The sequence below is a fragment of the Protopterus annectens genome, chromosome 6.part0 (genome assembly GCF_019279795.1).
Source record: "Protopterus annectens isolate FY-2018-M chromosome 6.part0, PAN1.0, whole genome shotgun sequence".
Classification (NCBI taxonomy): Eukaryota; Metazoa; Chordata; order Ceratodontiformes; family Protopteridae; genus Protopterus; species Protopterus annectens.
Genome location: NC_056737.1, coordinates 909,648,815 through 909,669,151, shown reverse-complemented (window position 1 = coordinate 909,669,151; position 20,337 = coordinate 909,648,815). Strand labels below are relative to the sequence as shown.

Below are 20,337 nucleotides of genomic sequence, written 5' to 3'. Positions count from 1 at the left end.
CTTTTTCATGTAGCATCATTACCTTTAACTGTTTGTCTAAGGAGAGCTGCTTCTGTCTTATGCAGCTTTGTAGAGACACAAAATCCAAACTCTTCCAGGCTAGTTGGTACTGGAAAGGCTATAGGTTTTGATACCTTTATGCAGCTAACATTGATTTTGTTATTTTTATTCCCCTTTGATGAAACACCTGTACTTATTTGTCATTATTTACAAGTATACAGAAACAACATTTCAGGCACAAGTGTGTTTGCTGTTCCATAGGAGAAGCATATATTGATTTTCCCACTGTTGTAGCAGATTGCGTTCATGTGGCTGGTTTACTTAGCTCAGATAATACTCCAATAAACTGTATACTGAGTTCTAACACGCATGATTTGTGCAGCTGATTTTCAGCCTTTGCAGATTCTGACTCTGCAGACCCTGGTCAGCTATTCATTCAGCAAACTCAGGATTTATCTGGGTGATTGATGCTAATACACCTTCTACTGTGTTGCTCCTTTTTTTCTTTACACAGAAGAATGTAGTGAATGGTGTGAGCTTCTAGTTACCATGAAATGCATAGATTCATGTACATTTAAACAGTGATATTTCATCAAACTCTGTTACTGATGAACTGTGGTACACGTGTGTATGTTTGTATGTGTGTGTCTGTATATATATATATATATATACACACACACACACACACACACACACACACACACACACACACACACACACACACACACACACACACTAGAACATTTTATGCCATAGTTCTAGGTTTGATTCCCTCTGTTTCCATTTGCAAACTGAGTGATTTTGCGAGTGTAAGAAAGTCATCTAAACAGTCAGTGGTGCTGGTTACCACCAATAAGAGGTGGTGATAGCATGCTTACTCAATTAAAAAATAAATCAAGTAAAGGTTGCTATGCTACATGTCCATCTCCTTAAAACAATGAAAATTACTAAACCAGCAATGCATGACCAATTAAACACAATTATTTAGGGTCTTTCAGTAGCATAAGGTTACAGACCGTTATTGCTTCTCCCAGCTGCAAGGGCAGCAAGGATGTGCCATCCTATTATATAAATCACTTTAAAGTATACAGTTGTGATTATGAAATAGAATGTTTTTATTTACTTATTTTACAGAGGTTATGAGCTATACACAATCTAGGCTTATGTTCAAATACAGACCAAGTAAACCAGATTATGACCAACCATACCAGACAAGTGTAACAGCTTCATAATTAAAATTTCCTTGATTTTATAAATTAGTAAATAATACATGAAACATAAGATTACTAAAACTTCCTAAAATACTTGTATCCTGAACAAGCAATCATTCTGTGTGAATTAGACTAAAGAAAGATCATAGCTGAAGTATACTTGGCTATAACAATGGTTCTTAAAATATATATCAAAGTTTCTGTTAACAAAATACTTTTCTCAAGTGCAATCCTCCTATGCAAAGCAATAGCTGCCTTTGTACTCCTGGGTCCTTACAGTGCTACGACATTATTCTAGAGTCTGTTTACCAACACTTAAGAATTGTTTTTGATTTTTCCTTTTGTACTGTAGATTAAGGTAAGTATATTTGCAGAGCACGCATTACTGAGAAATTACTGTAACATATCTACTCTGTGTTTCTGCCACAAAGAATAGCGAGAATTGTTTGTAAAAGATATTATGTCTCCATATCAGACAAAGAAGCATGCTTTTATTAGCTGTCACAGCTGAGACAATTATGGAAGCTCACGTTGCCCTGGTGACAGTGGAGTCTGTAGCAGGACGCTTCATCAAGTGCATCAGATCCTCACAGAACATTTTAGATGAATGCTTTTAAATATCACAGTTGTGAAAAATACATTCTTGCAGATATGGCATATTTGCAAACCTTTCTACTTCATGCATGAAATCAGGACATTTTTTTTTATCAGACTTGTAATGAAAAGGGCAAGCGTGTATTTTGACATAAGAAGTTGATCTCCGTTTTCTACCCCTTCCCATATTAATATGCAGAAACCATAGAAATGGTTTTCCTAAATGTGTTACTTAGTTGTCAGGAGCTGTGTATAACATTATTTCAGCAATAAGCCCTTTCCATAGCAATGTCTGTTTCCCCTGTGTATCTTTATACTCGGCAGCTGTTTGCTATCATTTTCCCTTAATTTTCGTGATAAACTGTTTTAAAAAGGGACTGAAAAGTAATATATATAGCACCTGCAGATGTTATGATAATAACAATAATATTACATTTTCTGGGAAGAAATTAAAATGCATTTGCCATTGAAATAGACACAGACAGTTGTTGAATGCACTTACTGCTTTAAGCATCTCTGTGAAAAGTAAATATGCAATACCGAACAGTATGTCATGCACATGGCTATATATTTTTAATTTCAGTAATATGTGAACAGAGCATGCAAGAATTCCTTTTGTGAAAAGTAACTGCATACTATGCTGTCATTCACTGCATTTCCCAGTTCTTATTGGTTTACACACATTTTTCTTTATGATTTCAACTAACCTTCGCAGCTTTTCTCTTACTTTTTCCAGCTCCTCCTGTGCACGTCTTAGTTCGGTTTCAAGGTACTGGCGTGTAGAGTCAAATTCTGTTTCCAGCATTTCCAGTTTGTGGGTGGTATAGGACAGACGCTTCCGTAATTCCTCCTTCTGTTCTTGCAAAGTACTGGAACAATAAACACTGCAGCTATAGTACTTGACAGTTCTGCAGTGGTCTTTATTACATTTTCAACATGCTTCCTCCAATTTTTTAAAGATATATTATCCCTTTAACATAAATTGGGCTATTTCTAGTTTCACCATAAATGAGTATTTAATCTTTAATTGCACTTGACACTGCTCCTTCCCCTTACCATTTTATGGGGGAGGGGTGCTTCTTTCAATACAAATATGTGCTTCCTCAGGCTTGCAATTAAAAGTACCTTGAGAAAGAATATGTCATGTGATTCAAAAACTCTTTATTTATAGAAATGGCAACTTCATTCCTATTGGGCTTGTAACTGTAAAGTATGAATATTAAAGTCAGGTAGGAATAAATAATATTTGATTTAAACATTTGATCTCTAGCAGAACCAAATAACTTTGAGACAACATGACATACAACATTTTTAATAAAGCAGAAAACAGTGAAACTGCCTTATCAGTAGACAACTAAAATATGTGCAGTTATACAGTGCATTCATATGAACCTTATAAAACACTGTCTGTGTCATCTCCTTAAGTACATGTAGGCAGTGCCTGGAAAGAGTGTTTTAATCATAATGAAGTGGAAAAGCCATACCCTGTCAAATGCTCACTGATTTGCTTTTCTGTACTCTGGTGTTGATACATGCAGGTACAGTGTCTATATTTAGTACATTTTTAGCATCCAGACTGAAAATAAAAAAGGTAAAAATAGACATGGCATTATTTACCATTTTATTTATTCAAAAGCATTGAAAAAACATCAAGGTCCACAACATTATCAATATTCTGGTCTATTTATTTTAGTAGTGGAGTGGGTGACAGAGGTGATAGCAGCTTCTTTATACCTGCATGTATGTATTTTTTAGCAGACTGATTTATTTCTGTTTTTAAAGCTTTTCACAAATAACCAAGGTGGCCAAATGTATGGCCATATGATGGTGTCGTTCCCAGGATGGCTTTCTTGACACTAATCAAACAGATTAAACTCTAATCTTTGTTACCCTGAAGACAAATAGTATTATCTAAGTGGTCCTTAACATGTCACTAAGGAAATAATTGAAAAAAAAGAAAAACGGTATAGAGGAATAGATTCCCTTTATGTGGAAAGTTTGATAAAAACAGAAAACAATGTATAAGCGGTTTAGTGCCTCATTTCCCAGGGACAGGCAAACACCTACTGTACTCCACAGTGCTACCTCCTGGTAGAAAATGTGATGACTTAATTCAGTAGTGGTTGAGTCCATATGTGTACACAAGAAGATCTATCAATATGGAATATCAGTATTTTTGAGGAGAAGCAGATGATTCAAAAATTTGGAGAGATATACTCTGGCTATCTGTCTTTCTGATCTAGCACTTGCCATCCTAATGGAATCTAAGACTGCAACATTTTGTCATTAGGATCAGGAATGGATGGTCTACCAGTGGAATGATATGTAAAATGAACTGGACAGAAGCTATAAATGGCATAAAAATGCTTGAAGAAAATATGTAGTAGCCTGGCTCTGTAATGTAGAAGGATAAAGCTCTGACTTTAACCTGAGTTCAGGCAGTGGTTCAGTGTTGGAGGAGCCAGTGAGGATGGGAACTGATTGGCTGATGCCAGCCCACCCATCTTGGGTGGAAGCTTACAGGTAACAAAATAGGCCAAAAACTGTTGATGTGGTCTTGGCACTTTCAGGCTGGTGATGGTAACTCACTCTGCATCTATGTGGGAGCTCAAAAACACAAGTGTAAGCTCAGGGGGCACTGGTAGTGTTACTGGTGTTCACATCAGCCACTAAGGGTGGGATAAGGACTAAAATAGAAATAATCTGGTCTATTTAGATGATGAGTGCTTTGGGGATTAGCCCTTGTAGTGGACCAAGAAAATCTGTAGGATGAAGTGTTGGGGCTGTGACTAGGAGAGGATTGCAGCTGATAGTGGTCTTCCCTGCAGGTACCTTGCACAGCTAGTCTGGACAGTGTGATTGAGGGTGGGCCCACAGAAGCCAGATGGCCCTCAGATTGCTGCAATATTGAAATGACCCATTTGGTTATCTGGTTGATGACCTCTCTTTACAATGAAAGATAAACAATTAAGGTTTGTTTTGACTTTTTCCTAGGGAAAAAATTAGTTGTTCCAAAACACATACACACAACACAAGCACACCAAACAAACAACAATCCACACACATACACCTAAAATCTTACACCTAACCCTACACTAAACTATACACACACCACTAACTATCCACTTACCTTAACCCAAACCCTAACCCTAAGGTCCGTCACTATCGCATACTTACCTGACCCGCGCCCTAACCCTAACTCACCTATCCCACCCTAACCCTCATGTTCACACAATCACACGCTTACCTGACCCGCGCCCTAACCTTAACTCACCTAACCCGCCCTAACCCTCACGTCCACACAATTGCACACATACCTAACCTGCACCTTAACCCTAACTACCCTAACCCACACTCAATCGCACACTTACCTGAACCCGACATGTAACTTTCCACCACAGCGCCGAAAATACCGAAGCAACAGAAACGGACAACCAAATTCTTTCCCTAGGAAAAAATTTGGTTTTCTGTTGCTTCGATGTTTTCAACTTTCGCGTAATAGGGTTCAATATTAGAACATTCAAAGTTTTGAAACTTCGATGTTCTAATATAGACCCTGTATTATATGTTCTTAACATGGATGCCAAGATTCACTTCTTTAGCTTTGGTCTTGAGTCATAATCCTCCGAGTTATGCATGATGTCTTAAACATATTTACCATGGAAGTAACTGGACCTTAGTGTTATCAGTTCATCCCTTTCAACAACAAAAAATCTATATCGATATCTATATCTATATCTATATATATATATATATATATATATATATATATATATATATATATATATATATATATAGGTAGGTATTAGCAACAGTGTGATGAGAAGAAATACTTAATATGTGTGATTCCTACTCTTCTTCAGGAACATTTCCTCCATGATATGTGTAGAAGAATGTCCCCATAGCAACAGGAGCATCTTAAGGACAAAACTCATTCACTGGATATACACACTCAGTTTTAGCTTAGTTCTAATACATGCAGTGACTGCTAATGCTATTGACAAGAAATTATTGAAAATATATGCCATTACAGTCTGCTGTTTGGCAGTCTGAAAGGCAATATAATAAGAGAGACTAGGCATACCAAATGCACGACTCCTTGCCATTGAAGTTGGTTGCTATGGTGTCTTGTGCACCTGTAAGATATGCGGTCTGATGAGTTCTAATGTAACATTTTTTTTTTCATCCGAAAAAACATAGAACATTTCTGGAAAAAAATGTAGACTGATGCACATTTACTGACTTTTATTTGTCACATTCTGGCTTTTTGATTTTTTGTGCATTTGCAGTATGACAAAATTCACTGAGAATCAGGATTACTTATATAGTTTAGAGCTGATTGCTTTAATGAGATCATCTTTACCTTTTGACAACTTTCAGTTTCTACTATCTATTTTTGAATTTTCTCATTTCAGCAAAGTATAACAGGTATTGTCCTGCAAAATTACCTGTTAAGATTACAGTGACAGGTGTAGGTGCTGAGAGACCCCAGTGTGCCAGTGAATCTTTATAGTCATTCTGCAGTAACAAATCAACACAATTATGCTCTAAAAATGGGAAAAAGGCAAGCTTGTTAAGCACCTGTCTGATTTCAGAAAGCTTTTTTAGAAGCTTTTATTAAGCACCCCTAAGTTCTGTTAAGATGTGGTCCTGTGCTGTAGATTAATAGTGGACAGGAGAAGAAGGTAAGGAAGCTGTTAGATACTTCACTATGCCACATATAAACAAAAGATGTTGCAGAACAAATGGTCTTACAGCTTTTAAAATATTCTTTCTTCAGAAGGACAGATTGTTTCTGACTGCTCTTGGTATGATAGTATTAAAGTCTTTTGTGAGCTTTCAGAGGAATGAAAGGGCTATGATCTGCTGCCAGATTTGAGCCTCATTTAGTTATTCATTACTGTGTTACTGTTAAATTTCTGCATGGGCTGATGCCTTAGTCTGTGACAGGATTACATTATTGCAGTATTGTGAATTCTGCTCCAGGATTTCTGCTTCAGTGCTTCTGTTAACTGTATGCACCTGCCTAAATCTGTATTCCAGTAATCTGGTGCCTCAATCTGTGGTGGGATTGCAGTAGTGGCAGTATTTTGAATTCTGCTCCAGAGTCAGTACTTTTTATAGCTGTATATACCTTCTTAAAGTTGCATTACAGTGTCTTTCTGTTTACCGTGCTTCTGTCCCCATGTTCTTTGAGTCTGCCCTGCCTACTCCCACTGAGGCATTAAGCTAAAAGTTTCTAATATTATAAATACAGAGCTTGAGATCTAGTTTAAATCCCCCTTCCCCACCATTCTCTTGCGGTTTTAAAAGGCTGTTTCTCTGGTTTCTGCCCCTTATGGTAATCTGACTTCCAAAGTCCCTCCCTCCACTCTTACATTGCTATTGTCTGTTTGTAACCTATTTAAGGACTTTCCTCACAGATTGTGTTCCAAATACCCATAATACTAAGAGCCCACCCAGCAAACCAGTATTGCCCTTGAGTAAATCTCCCTTACTACAAAGTGTTGCCTTCTCGTTTTCCTACAGTTTCCATCTGCTAGGCACCCTAGCTACACTCCAGAGGAGCCATACTGTTAATCCTGCTCCTTCCTTGGTAGAGAAGAGAATTATTTTATTGTCTTGCACTTCAGTTAACTGTTTATAGTGTTACTGCTTTATTTTAATTTATTTGTTGATTTTGCCTTCAAATCATTCTGAAGGCTTGAATACTTGAAATTGCCTTGTCAAGACAGTTTAAGTTTTGTTGTAGCACTACACTCGGAAGCAATCATTCTTGGTGTTATTACAGCATAAGGTTAGAAATGTTTTGTACAGATACAAACACCCAGAAAGTAAATTGTATCTAAAAAACTTTCCTTAGAACTTAAACCTATAACTTAGTGTAGGTAAAACAAACCCATTGCATGGAGACAAGCTTAGAGCAGCTAGTTTGCACATTAAACAGCACTATTGTCAAATCTTAGCAAAATTTAACCTAATGTAGTGCCAAATCACAAAGACCACCCAAGGAGATCTCTGTATAACCCAGTTCATGACCTACAGTATCTCACCCAAATACTGGTCCAAACAACATGGATATGCAATTTCCAAATGTCTCCATAGCCAGCTTGGCATATGCGGGCATCCTGAGAAAACGCAGCAATTGTCTCATGCTCACAAACAACCATTTAATCCTGGATAAAACAAAGTATGTGAGAGATGAACATGATATAGTTTTACTGGAGGCAAAAATCTTGCATACATATAAGGCTGTCAAGGACACACACACTACATCCATCACACACAGTCCACCACACACAGAACAAAGTATGAGGGGGCACTGAAAAGCTATCTTTCCAAGTCCTCAAAGACCTCCTAAGCCTATAAATGGTAATGCCAATCCTAAACAATCTCTAAAGCACTCACCAAAACAACACCAAACACCACACAGACTCCTACAACCAGTGGAGCCCCAAGAGCAAAGCCCATAAGACAAGCCAACATGTTTCCCAAGACTTTTCTCATAGTTGAACTCCACTGTATGACATACAGATGCTCCAATCACTAAACTGAACAAGGAGTAGATAACAGTTATTTGTTTATCTTGAAACAGGATCCTTCAAGTTACGCATGCGCTCAAGTCACTACACCCCAAGTGTCAGTATAATTCTATCATAGTCCATGTGGGTTGTTAATAACCAGAGGCTTACTTCCCTGAACTAGATGAAGAAAGACATTGTTGACCTCTCTGAATATGTGTCTTAGGCAGTTGTGTGCGTTGCACTGAGCAGCATTCTATTTTCACCAAGGATGATGCAACAGTATGAACAAAAAATGATTGACTTCAATAATGGGCTTAGTTTCTGGTTTCCTTCCAGGGGAATTCCATATTTGTCAGCTTGGTAGGACATGGTTAGCAGACCATGTTGCTTTTCAAATGAAGGTCTGTACCTGTCTCCCCTAGGCTGCTGGTTATTGGCTAAAGGTTTATCCACTCCCTTAGGGCCTTTTTTAGGCAATGCCAAATTGACAAACCTGCTGACATAGCAAATAAAACCAAAAGAACCCTAAAGGAGTTACTATTGCTCAATTCTAGGAAACTAAACAAGAAACTCAACACCCTACAAGCTCTTTTCACTCTGGAGACTATAGACATGTGTACCATTACTGAGATATGGTTTAAATCTGCAGAAAGTACTCCAGTAGTGAAAGGCTTCAGTGCCTTTCCCCACATTTAAACCATCAGTTGCACAGACAGGGACAAAAGATGGAGGAGTCTCAATCTATTTTATTAACAAGCATAACTCTAGGTTGCTTAAACAGGATGATGCTCTGGAATATATCCATGTTCAAATCTCGATAGACAAAGGCACATACCATATTCTGGCAAACTATAGGTCACCCTCTATGTCACCAGAATCCCATAGTTTATACCTAGACCTACTGGAGACACTCACCAAACACCCTATTCATGGTAGACTTTAACTACCCATGGGGAAACGTACACTGGCACAATGATTTCTGGACTTTATTAACACAATGATTTCTGGACTTTATTAACACAAATACCCTTGACCAGATAATGAGCACACTTACCAGAGTTTCAAACATACTGTACCTGGCACTCATCAATATGGGAGTGCACTGCAGCTTGTCCCCCACTCCTCCGTGACACATGCTCAGTGGTGAGGATGGACTACAAAGCTGTCTCCCCAGAAATAAAAATCAACTTGGTAACCACAGTAAACCCTGTAACAATTAAGAACTATTCCAAAGCAAACTTCTCCCTATTATGAGTTAGTTTATCAAACTTCAATGCCCGTCCCAACAATAAGTTTACAACAACCTATGAGGAATTGTTCAGAGAGACCCTGTACAAGCAAGTAAATGGCTGTATAGAGGCTTCTGTACCTATTAGAAGTAAGCCCAAAACACACTAATGGAATCTTAACCTTCACAGGCCATATAGCAAACAGAAAAAAGTCATGGCTAAAATCAGGAAGAGCAATTCTCATAATGATAGGAGCTCTCTTCTTAAACTAAACAGGAAACTAAGAGGACTAATTAAGTCTAATAAGTCCAATTATGCGATCAAGATAGTCTCACAGGCTAAAGACAACTTCAAGGCCTTGTACAGTTGTGTCCAAAACCTCAAAGGCAGCTCACATTAGTGTGCTGAACTGGTGGTCAATGGTGCCACCTTCAGTGAGCAGAGCAACATAAATTTGCTGGCTGACAAATTCAGCTGGAATTTCACCCCCCCCCACCTTATTGCATGAAATGCCTAGCAGTATAACCTCCCCAACTATTAACAGGAGCAGGTCCTGTCAGTGCTGGCAAAGGCTAAAAACAATGGGCCTTGACAGTACTCTGGGATGCTTTGTAAATAGCTGGAACATGACCTATCAGGAACACATGCGTCATTTTCAATTATAGCCTCAAAACAGGCTTTGTACCACAAGAACGGAGAACTGCAATGGTTATCACAATTCACAAGGGTAGGCTATCAACCAACCCTAGAAACTGCAGACCTATTAGTTTGACTAGTCTAATATGCAAAGCCATGGAACAGATTATCATAGAAATGATCAACAAAGACATTGGTAACCTAGAGACACTAGACCCAACTTACTTTGGCTTGTCAAGGTATGATCATGTCTACTAAATCTGTTGGATGTCTTTGAGAAAGTCACCAAGGCAACTGATGAGAGGAAAATGCTGCAGTCCACTAACCTGGACCTGTCTAAGGTGTTATATAATATCCCATTCAGGTACTGTTAACAAACTCACTGGATTGCCAGCTGACTCACAGACAGGACCCAGGAATTCAGGAGTTGTGATACCACCTCCACTTAGAGACCAGTCACCAATAGGGTACCTGAGGGCTCCATCCTGAGACTGCTCTGATTTTGCATCTACTTCTCATAGGTAAAGGCTAATTTCAAGGACCTTTCAATCATGAGGTTCTCAGATGTCTGCAGATTGGGAGCTATCATAGATTCTCCCCATGACACAAACATCTTACAAGAGGGTCTAATACAGACAAATGACTGGTGCCAAAATCACAGAGTAAAAGTCAATGCCAAGAAATGCATTACAGTGTCTTTTGGGAAAACTGTCACCCAGGCTAATCACTGACTCGATAAGATACCCCAAAGAGTTGACCCAGTAGTCAGGAATCTGAGAATATATGTAGAAAGTATTCTGGCCTTTGACGCACATGTGGCCAAAAGAAGTAAGAAAATAATTTTATGTCACCCAACTTATAAGTAAGAACATGGTATCCAAGTCCAAGTAAGTCATAATATCACTTTATTCAGCCCTCATCAGACCCCTCATTAAATATAATGCCCCTTTGGCATGTACCTGAACAAACATTTGCAACGGTTGGAACATACACAAAGGTTCTTTACCAAGAGACTCCAGGGTATAACTACATTGTCCTATATAGATCACCTTAAAGCCCTCTCCTTATTGACTGTCTCATAAAGGTTACTGAGAGGTGATCTATGCATGGCTATGAGGCCTCCTGAGATCCACCTCTGATGGACCCTTTGCACATTTTGCACATCCATAAAATGAACAGCATCAAACCTCTAGATCCAAGGATTTAAATTCTGCTTGTGACATAAATGAGACATGTTGGTGAGACATTTATAGGTCTCAGTGGATCCCTATGCTCTGGAACAGGCTCCTCATCTTTGTAAAGCAGAGTCCATCCCTAACCCTATTTAAGCATAACCTTGACCAATGGATGGGAAATCAGAAATTCACCCTGGGTCTGGTCCCCAAGTCTCTGACAGATAGTAATTCCCGCATCCCAAACTAACATACCTCCCCCAACAAAACCTCTACAAACTTCCTAACATACACACTCCTAATACATCCCCATGATACATAATGAATCAATTGGGATGGATTGCATGTCTAGGCTTATAAAGGCTCTGGTAGTCATTAGCCTCGTATATAACTATGACCCTATGCACCAATAAAACACTTTGTGATCTTACATTGTTTTTCCGTGTTCTTTTTTTTTTTTTGTAACCATGGAGCAGGTAAAGCTGCATGTAAAGAATTATGCTCATATCTCATGGACCATAACATTTAAAATGAGTTCACAACATGCTTGCCAAGATTCACCTCTTGAGCTTCGCTCGCAAGGTGAATATCTTGGCTTCCATGTAACAAATAGATAATAACTTGGCTACGATTGGAGACTCAGTCATAGTCAAATATTTATATTTGTTTTGTTTCCATTATCAGTGTTGTAGAATGTTTTAATGGCAGTCCAGTATGGAAACAAATACCATGAAAAATATATATCCCAGTGGAGTGATGGTCTGTTGAAGTTTTGGAAGCTTGGACATTTCTTTGCAATTTCCAAGAAGAGAATTTACACACAACAAGCAATACCCTGTAGTGTGATAAGCATAACACTGGGAACAGAAGAATTACCATTGTAACAGATTTCTTGAAATAAAATCGCAGTTGAATCCAAGTGGTCTAAACTCTAATGCATCTACCTACTTTATCTTGCTAAATTTTCTTCTTTTTTCTCTTTAATTCTTTATTCAGACTGTTGACAACAAGGCAATATTATTTTGTTTTCTGATGTGAGGTGCAGTTTTGGAAGATATTTGTTCTTGGTACAGTAATATTCTCTCTCTCTCTCTCTCTCTCTCTCTCTCTTTTGTTTTGCTAATTATGTATACATAAGCAAGCTCCATGACATTATTCCATCATTGTTCATCACCTAATTGCTTTAAATATAATTAGACAGTATCGAGTACTAGTATTGGTATTGTTAGTAATTTACTGACTGCAATCTTGAAATGAATTAAGTCATATGCACATGTAATAAGTAAAAAGTATGGGTGGCGGAACGGTACAGCAGTTAATGTTGGCACCTCACAGCAAGAGGTTCTCCAGTTTGATTCTCGACTGGGGTGCCTCCTGTGCAGAGTCTGCATAACCTTCCTGCATTCGCATGGGTTTTCTCTGGGTACTCCAGTTTCCATGCACATTCCAAAGACATGCATCTGGAGCATTTCTCCCCAGGCCTCCAGTAAAAATAGGGTCTGTCCTTGTCGGACTTTCTCAGTCAACAAATGTTAAATAAATAAATAAGTAATAAGAACTGCATTTCAAAACAATCATAAGTATTACACTTAGACTCAGGCATGCCAACCAGCAGGCTGCAAAATATTTTCAATTGCAGTTTATACTAACATTCCAATGCCAATCAGCTGTCAGGAATCAAAGTGGCACCAGGCACAGCAAAAATGCATGCGGTTTTACCTAGACAACATATCCATGTATTTCTTCAACAAGGTGAGATCAGAAATTAGACCACAGGGTATGTGAAACAATGGTCAGCACAGAACCCCTTGTGAGGGTGGACACCAGGAAAGGTGTACAAATATGTAGCAGTTGTGCCAATACACAGGAGCAGGAAGCAGCACACCAAACCATACAGCCTTACTACTCCCTCATTACATTACCTATTCACAGGGAAGCAGGGCACACAAAACGTCACAACTTTTACTGCACAAAAACTCACAATATCATTCAACAAAATACATACACAATGTTCCACTCCCACAGGCAGTCAGCTACTCGGTGCTTGGAATCATGGTGTGACACCCGTGCACTGGCCCAGCAATCAAGGAGCCACAATCCTTACCACTAACACCACTGAGGGGTGTCCATATAGGGAAAGGATAATAAATAAACACAGAGTAAAGTACAATTTCCCTTAAGAGCACACAGAGATCACCGTCAGTCTGGGGCTGGTTTCTCCCTTTCTATCCATGTCCCCAATAAGACTCCCCACTGGCACAGCTATAGGGTCCAGATCTCAGCCTAGTAAGCAAGATAAAACCTCCAGCACCCTCTCTGTCCAACCAGTGCTTCATGTTCCTATAGCTGACACACACACACTTTCAGATGAGTTATATACAACCACACAGACACTCCTGGGGAAGGCTGGCACAGGTTCTCCAGCTATGCCCCTTTTACCCAAACTATACAGTAGTACACTTGCCACCACCCACTAATCTTTATCGGCTACTAAAAGGCCCTTATGAAAGGGTTTCCAATTATTACTGTGCAATATTATTATCCAAATGGTAAGTGCAACTGAACAGTCAAGGCTTATTTGGAGTGGCTTTGTACAGTATCACTATATATATGCAATGTACTCTAGAGCTTAAATTATCTCTACATAAAACAGCCGCAGTTCAAAGGTTTAAAAATATTTAATAATAAATAATAAAAACACAAGACAATACTTCTTACTACACAGTGCTAGTCAAGAGTTCAGAGATCACAGAGAAATACTTAAAATAATACAGTAGAAAAGTTCTGACATCAGTACAAGAAAAGACTAATCTAATCTTCCTAGTTGCTAGCTATATCTAAGAGAAAACACAGTTCTAAAATAAACTTACATATAGAACACAGGCAGAGTGCTGGTGAGTTGGATGTTCTCAAGACAAATGCTCAAAATGCAAATTGATAACACAGTACCACTGATTCATTTCAGATTACATAATTTCTTTCTCGTTCCCAGGCTAACAGAAACTCAGAGGTTAATAGCTCTTTTGATCTTGCAGCTGGTCAGGAAGCCAGAGCTATAAAAGAAATTATGCATGTAAATTCTAGCCATTAACTCTGGCCTCAAAACAATAGGCAGAATGCCTCCCTCTAGACATCTTGGCTCTGAGTTTTAGATCAAAGAATTTCACAATGCTTGACTTATCAGCTTTCTTACAGCAGAGTGCCTGTGTCTTACATTAATATTTACAAATGACAGAATTATCTACAAAATTCTATCTAGCTAGGCTGGCAGCCTTCACCTATCTTCACACATGGCACAGGACACCAAGGCCTGTGGGACACATACATATGCAAGAATGTGCTCCCCTCCACCCCAGATAATCAAGGGCTGTCATATCTTGAGATAATGTGTCATTCATTGCCCTGGGATAATACAATACTGCATACCTGTTCGTGGTAGCTACTGTGGGTCAAAGATGCTCATTTACGTATTACCATTTTCATCCTTGTGATGTCATTGGCAGTCCACAAAGAATCTGCTCCCTCCCACAGTCAGTGTGGTTTTACTCCCATTGGATAACTAACAGCAACTCAGGCAGGACAACCGGACAGGCTAGAGCAAGTACCAGAACCACCTGCACCATGCGTTAACAGTATTATACTTCTAGGGAAGGTTCTCCAAGGTTATATTGAAAATGTAGCACACATGGGGTCTGCTTTAGATGGTCCTCCCTGCCAATCATGATCCTACATTAGTTCATATTTTAATACATATAGCTCCAGAAAGGCAAATCTGATCTTTCCCAATTGCTGGAATGATAGACCCAGAATATGTTTACTCTCCACATGATATTATGGATACGTGATATCCATATGCAATAATCTGCATATGTGATAGCTCTTTCTGCTAGACCCTATGGCAGAAGATCTGCAGTGAATAGAAGAGAGAGCCTTGCAAGGAAGGAAGGAGGGATAGCTCTTTCTGCTAGACCCTATGGCAGAAGATCTGCAGTGAATAGAAGAGAGAGCCTTGCAAGGAAGGAAGGAGGAGGGCAGCAACGTTCCGCATGCCCTATTTGAAATTTAGTAGAATGTAGGCTGGCTGCAGTACAAACCCTTTCAAAGATGTGATATCAATGCTGGTCTTCCACAGACTCTTGTATGACAGCTAGTTCTTTCTTGTTATGAGTTCATAAAAAATAGAGGTGTGCCAGCTGCTGTCTGACAATGCATCCAAGCATTGTGTAAATAGTGTAGACCTGCTGACAGACAATTCAGCTTGTGTAAAAGATGATGTCCATAAGCAAAATCTCACTGTTGTACAGGTCATCTAGGTTTTGATTGGTGGTTGAGACCACCATCCCATTCCTTTTCCTATCACTTTCCTTGCTGGTGTATCAGATGACCATAATGAAGGCCTGAAGTGGGCATTATCCGCCACTAAGCTATGCAGTGTTAGTATGGTCGTATTGAAAGCCATGGCTCTAAACTTCTTTGCTGAAGAATTCGGGACAAAATCAAAATTAATGTGGGACAAAGGCCCAGAGTCAGGGAAAATTTCTAAATATTACTCTAATTCTCATAAAAATTAGAGTAATATTTAGAAATTGTCCCTGGTACTCTAATTCTCATAAAAACTGCGGTGGAGGTGCTGTGGTAGCGTTGCCGCCTCACATTAAGACATTGTCCCATTTGATTCTCAGCTAGAGTGTCTTCTGTATGGAGACATGCATGAATGGGCATACCTTCGTTGACGGTTGTGCGTCAGAGCTGGCAACTCGGCACGGAAATATCTGCTGTCAATCATTAGCTGACCGAAGTTCCACTGTGGCGACCCCTAACCGGGAAAAGCTGAAAGACACAACAACAACTCTAATTCTCATAAAAAGTTAATAAAGTGTCAGATGTTGTAACAACATCCATTTTCTGAACAATAAGAAGTTTGAAACTCTATCTGACAATGTTGATTGGCTGTCATCCTTTATGATTTAATAGAAAATAAAACATTTTATGATGGAAAGGGCAAAAATATGAAGTGTAATCAGGGACATTCTGCAAAATTCTGGACAATTGAGAGGTAGCTGATTGCACCACAAGTCTTCATCAACAGATGTGTTATTATCTGTTTCAGCCATCTTTCAGGAAGCAAATCCTGTATAGCCTCCTGTCACATTGCTATGGTTACACTGATGTGGTGCACATTTGTATTGTTTGAAGGAGGCTGCCTTAGTTCCTCCCCACCTCATCTTTCACCTTTATGAAGAAGATAACCATCTCTTCCTCCCATTCTGCCATACTCTGCATGTGTTGGTGTCAGCTTGCCTTTACAAGTTCCTCACCCAGTGACCCACCAGGTGTAATCACCTTGCCACAGCATCCAGTGTTGTTTGTCTACTTCAGCACCATTATATTTTATTGATTGCCTGCTGTTCACTATATGTTGCAGTTGAAGGTATAACATTCAATGAATAGGCATGATTCACACACCTGCATTTTTATGGTGCCAAATCTATTGAGAATTCCATAGGGTATACAGTTCTCCTGATTCTCCAGGTCCTACATCCTTTTCCAGGTTTCTTCCTTGTTGCATCCCTAATATCTGGGGCTGCGCCTTTGAGCCCTCATTCATAGGCTGAATAATAACATGGCTATGGATTGCATTTCCTTGGGTGTGTTGGGGAAACATTTCCTCATCTTGTACATTTTGCCCTTCTCTGTTTGGAAGTGGTACTCATTCAATCCTGCATAATATGAGCAAACAAATTTTATTCTGTCTACCTGCATAAAATTATTTTCTTGCATTTATGTTTCAGTATGATGTAGCAGAATTCCTTTGTGATTAAAGCCATACTTTCTGTCTGCCCATTGCAGCTAAAGTCAAATGTCAATTAACATAAGATGAGGACTACTTTGCTGTGAGAAAATGCATTTTTTTGCATTGTAAGACTTTTTATATACTTATTTTTGCATTTGTAGTGACATTTACTGAAATTGTAAACTATTCAATACTATAGCCCGATTAATAATTTCTTACATTAGGTAAATAATTTAAGAATTAAATTAAGTAAACATGTTTTTTCAATGTGGGGCTTTCATTTTGCAGGGCATATTATAAAGTAAAGAGCTTAACTGAAACATTTTTACTCTTTTTATATATTTTTTTAGCGGTCTTGCCATAGTGACTTCAAAACACTTTGTCATCATCACAGAAGATATAGATTGTGAGGGCTCTGAATTTTTAGCCTTCTGTCCACTTATAGCAGCTGCCCACCATGGTATCTACAGGAGCATAACAATGTATTTGTGTACATTTACAATTATTCCTGCTAATCTACAGCACCGCAAACTATTTTTGTTCTGCAAGTTTTCTTTCTACTGCCTTCTGACTATCCATCTTCCCATGACCTGACTTGCATGTTTGTTTCATGTCAGCTGAGAGCTAATCATGGCAGGCTCTCAACCTGGCAACTGTTAGGGTTACATCCTTGCTATAACTTCTGACCCTCACAGCAGCTTGATGCAGTGGAACCCCCACAGTTTCACCCCAATGACTTATGCATGTTTCTATGCACGGGTCAACTACAGCTACTGTGCTGAAGCCCAGCTTGGTTGCATGCATTATAGTCTTCTCTACTGTATGTTGTAACATTTTCCCACCTTGGCTCCATGCATTATATCCTTTTCTACTGCATATTGTAACATTTACCCAATTTGTGGTGGTCATGGCATGGATCAGGTTGCCTTCCTCTTCTAAAGTTGGGTATGCCGGCATTGGCCATTCCCTCCCATCCTCTCCAGCTGACTGTTTCAGTATGCAGGTCAATAAAACACTCCACAGCTTTGATAATATTTAACCTCAAAGTATTTAGTTGCTTTCACAGAATTCCCACACCCCCATTATCTGGTAAATAGGTCTATAGCAGAACAGCATGTCCCAAAATTATGGGAAATTTCCTATATCAGCACTCTACATAAAGGAGAAACATCAACAGAATTAAACAATTACAGCTCCATAGCCATCCTTTCCACCTGTGTCAGAATTCTGAATAAATGTATACACGCTCAATTACTACAATACCTGCTATCTCACAACCTTATCTCTCCCTCCCAACATGGTTTCAGACTGAAACACAGCACCACCACAGCCCTAATTAATTTTTCTAACACCATCAACCAACCCAGAGATTCAAACCAGCAAGTACCATCAATCTTCCTAGACATGTCAAAAGCGTTCAACACTGTCTCCCATCAGAAACTCCTTAGTACTCTTGCCTTACTAAACCTATCAAAGACTTCCCCCTCCTGGTTCCTAAGCTATCTTTCTGACAGACAACAGGCAGTATGATGGAAATTCGAACTCTCACCACTTCTGCCTGTCTCAGCTGGAGTCCTAGGATCCATACTAGGGCCCCTTCTTTTCACCATTTTCTCTAATGATCTAGCCTCATCCACAACACATGCTAAAGTAGTTCAGTATGTGGATGATTCAACTTTAATCTGATCAGCCGATACCTTAGTAGACCTCCAAATAGTAGCCCAACAAGAATTTGATGATATTGAAACGTCTAGGTAAATCACAACTAATCCCCAACCCAAAAAAGACACAGTCAGTGCTATTTACCACTAGCAAACAATCATCTATCACACCTCCTTTCACCATTCTCTCAGCAAACAACATAGTCTTCCAACCAGTTGAGCATACAAAACTCCTCGGTGTGACTATCGACAACAAACTCAGATTTGACGAACACATAGCCACCACAATTATGAAAGTTCAGTTTAAACTTGACTCACTGTACAGAAGCAAGTCATTCCTCAATGACAATACCAGACTAGCCATATGCAGAACCTTCCTTTATGCTTTCTCTCTCTTTACCAACTTAAAAAATCAGATTTAACCAAATTGGAAACTTGCTACAACAAAATAGCCTGTTTCACAGTCATCCTTCCCCACCAAACCCGCCATTGTATTGCTCTACATAAATTAAATTGACTAGAGCTACCTAACCTTCTCCGTCTTTACCAGCTTAACTTCACATACAATATCATCTTCCATCCTGACAGTTGCCCATCCCTCAAGGAACTTGTTGGTCCCTACTCATGCCCACGAAGTCTATGATCTACAGACATCTGCTCACAGTAAACAAAGCTAACAACACTCACGCTGAAGCCCTATTCTCAAATCAAATAGCCAAATTATGGAACTCTCTACCCCACATCCTCCAAAACACACCTACATCTACCAGTTTTAAATAACTACTATTTGAACATCTATCCAAGAACTGGCATTGCTCCAGCACCGAAACTGACTGACAAGATATCTATAACTCTCTCACCATACTGTCCACTCCGTACCTCATTTTCTCCCTCTCCTCAGTGTTACTACTATACTACTGCTCATAACATAAATATATATATATATATATTTATATATATATATATATATATATATATATATTTATATAAAGGAAATCTCATTTGTTCATAACTATTATTTAATATGTACACAGTACAAATTTTATTATTCTAGCAGTGATCTTTATGGAAATGCTTGTGTGATTTTATTTTTTGAACTTAATTCTACTAGAAAACAGTATTGAATACTTCTTTGTATAGACTAAATGGATTATGTGTATTTTGCATCTTACTATATGTATACTATTGTACTATCTAATTACAGTATTTTGCTTATATTTCTGTGGATATTTTCTACCCGGGCCTCTGCTTAAAACTGGCTTCTGGCCCAGTCAGACTTTCCTGGTAAACAAATGTAAATAAATAAAGAAAAATAATCATGCTTAGCTACAATTTTGGAGTCTATATTAGATCATTGAAATGACATTACACTGAATGGCATTTTGCCGACACATATAGATCGAAATCCCAAAACAGCGAAAGCTCAGGTCAGCGATTTATTTCCCAGGGAAAAAAAATCACTTGGCCTGAGCCATGACATTGCTCTTTACCCCACTGTAGTGCAATCTCAGAGTTG

General features: G+C 38.8%; 1 protein-coding gene across 2 annotated transcripts in view; it reads right to left on the bottom strand.

The window, feature by feature from the left end:
• BEGAIN (brain enriched guanylate kinase associated) overlaps positions 1 to 20,337 on the bottom strand; it is a 3,126,115-nt gene that overhangs the window by 1,481,905 nt on the left and 1,623,873 nt on the right. For both annotated transcript variants that reach the window (XM_044074560.1, XM_044074561.1), the window contains exon 3: positions 2,513 to 2,674. In XM_044074560.1, the coding sequence (XP_043930495.1) occupies positions 2,513 to 2,674 (162 nt within the window). The remainder of the gene's footprint in view (positions 1 to 2,512; positions 2,675 to 20,337) is intronic.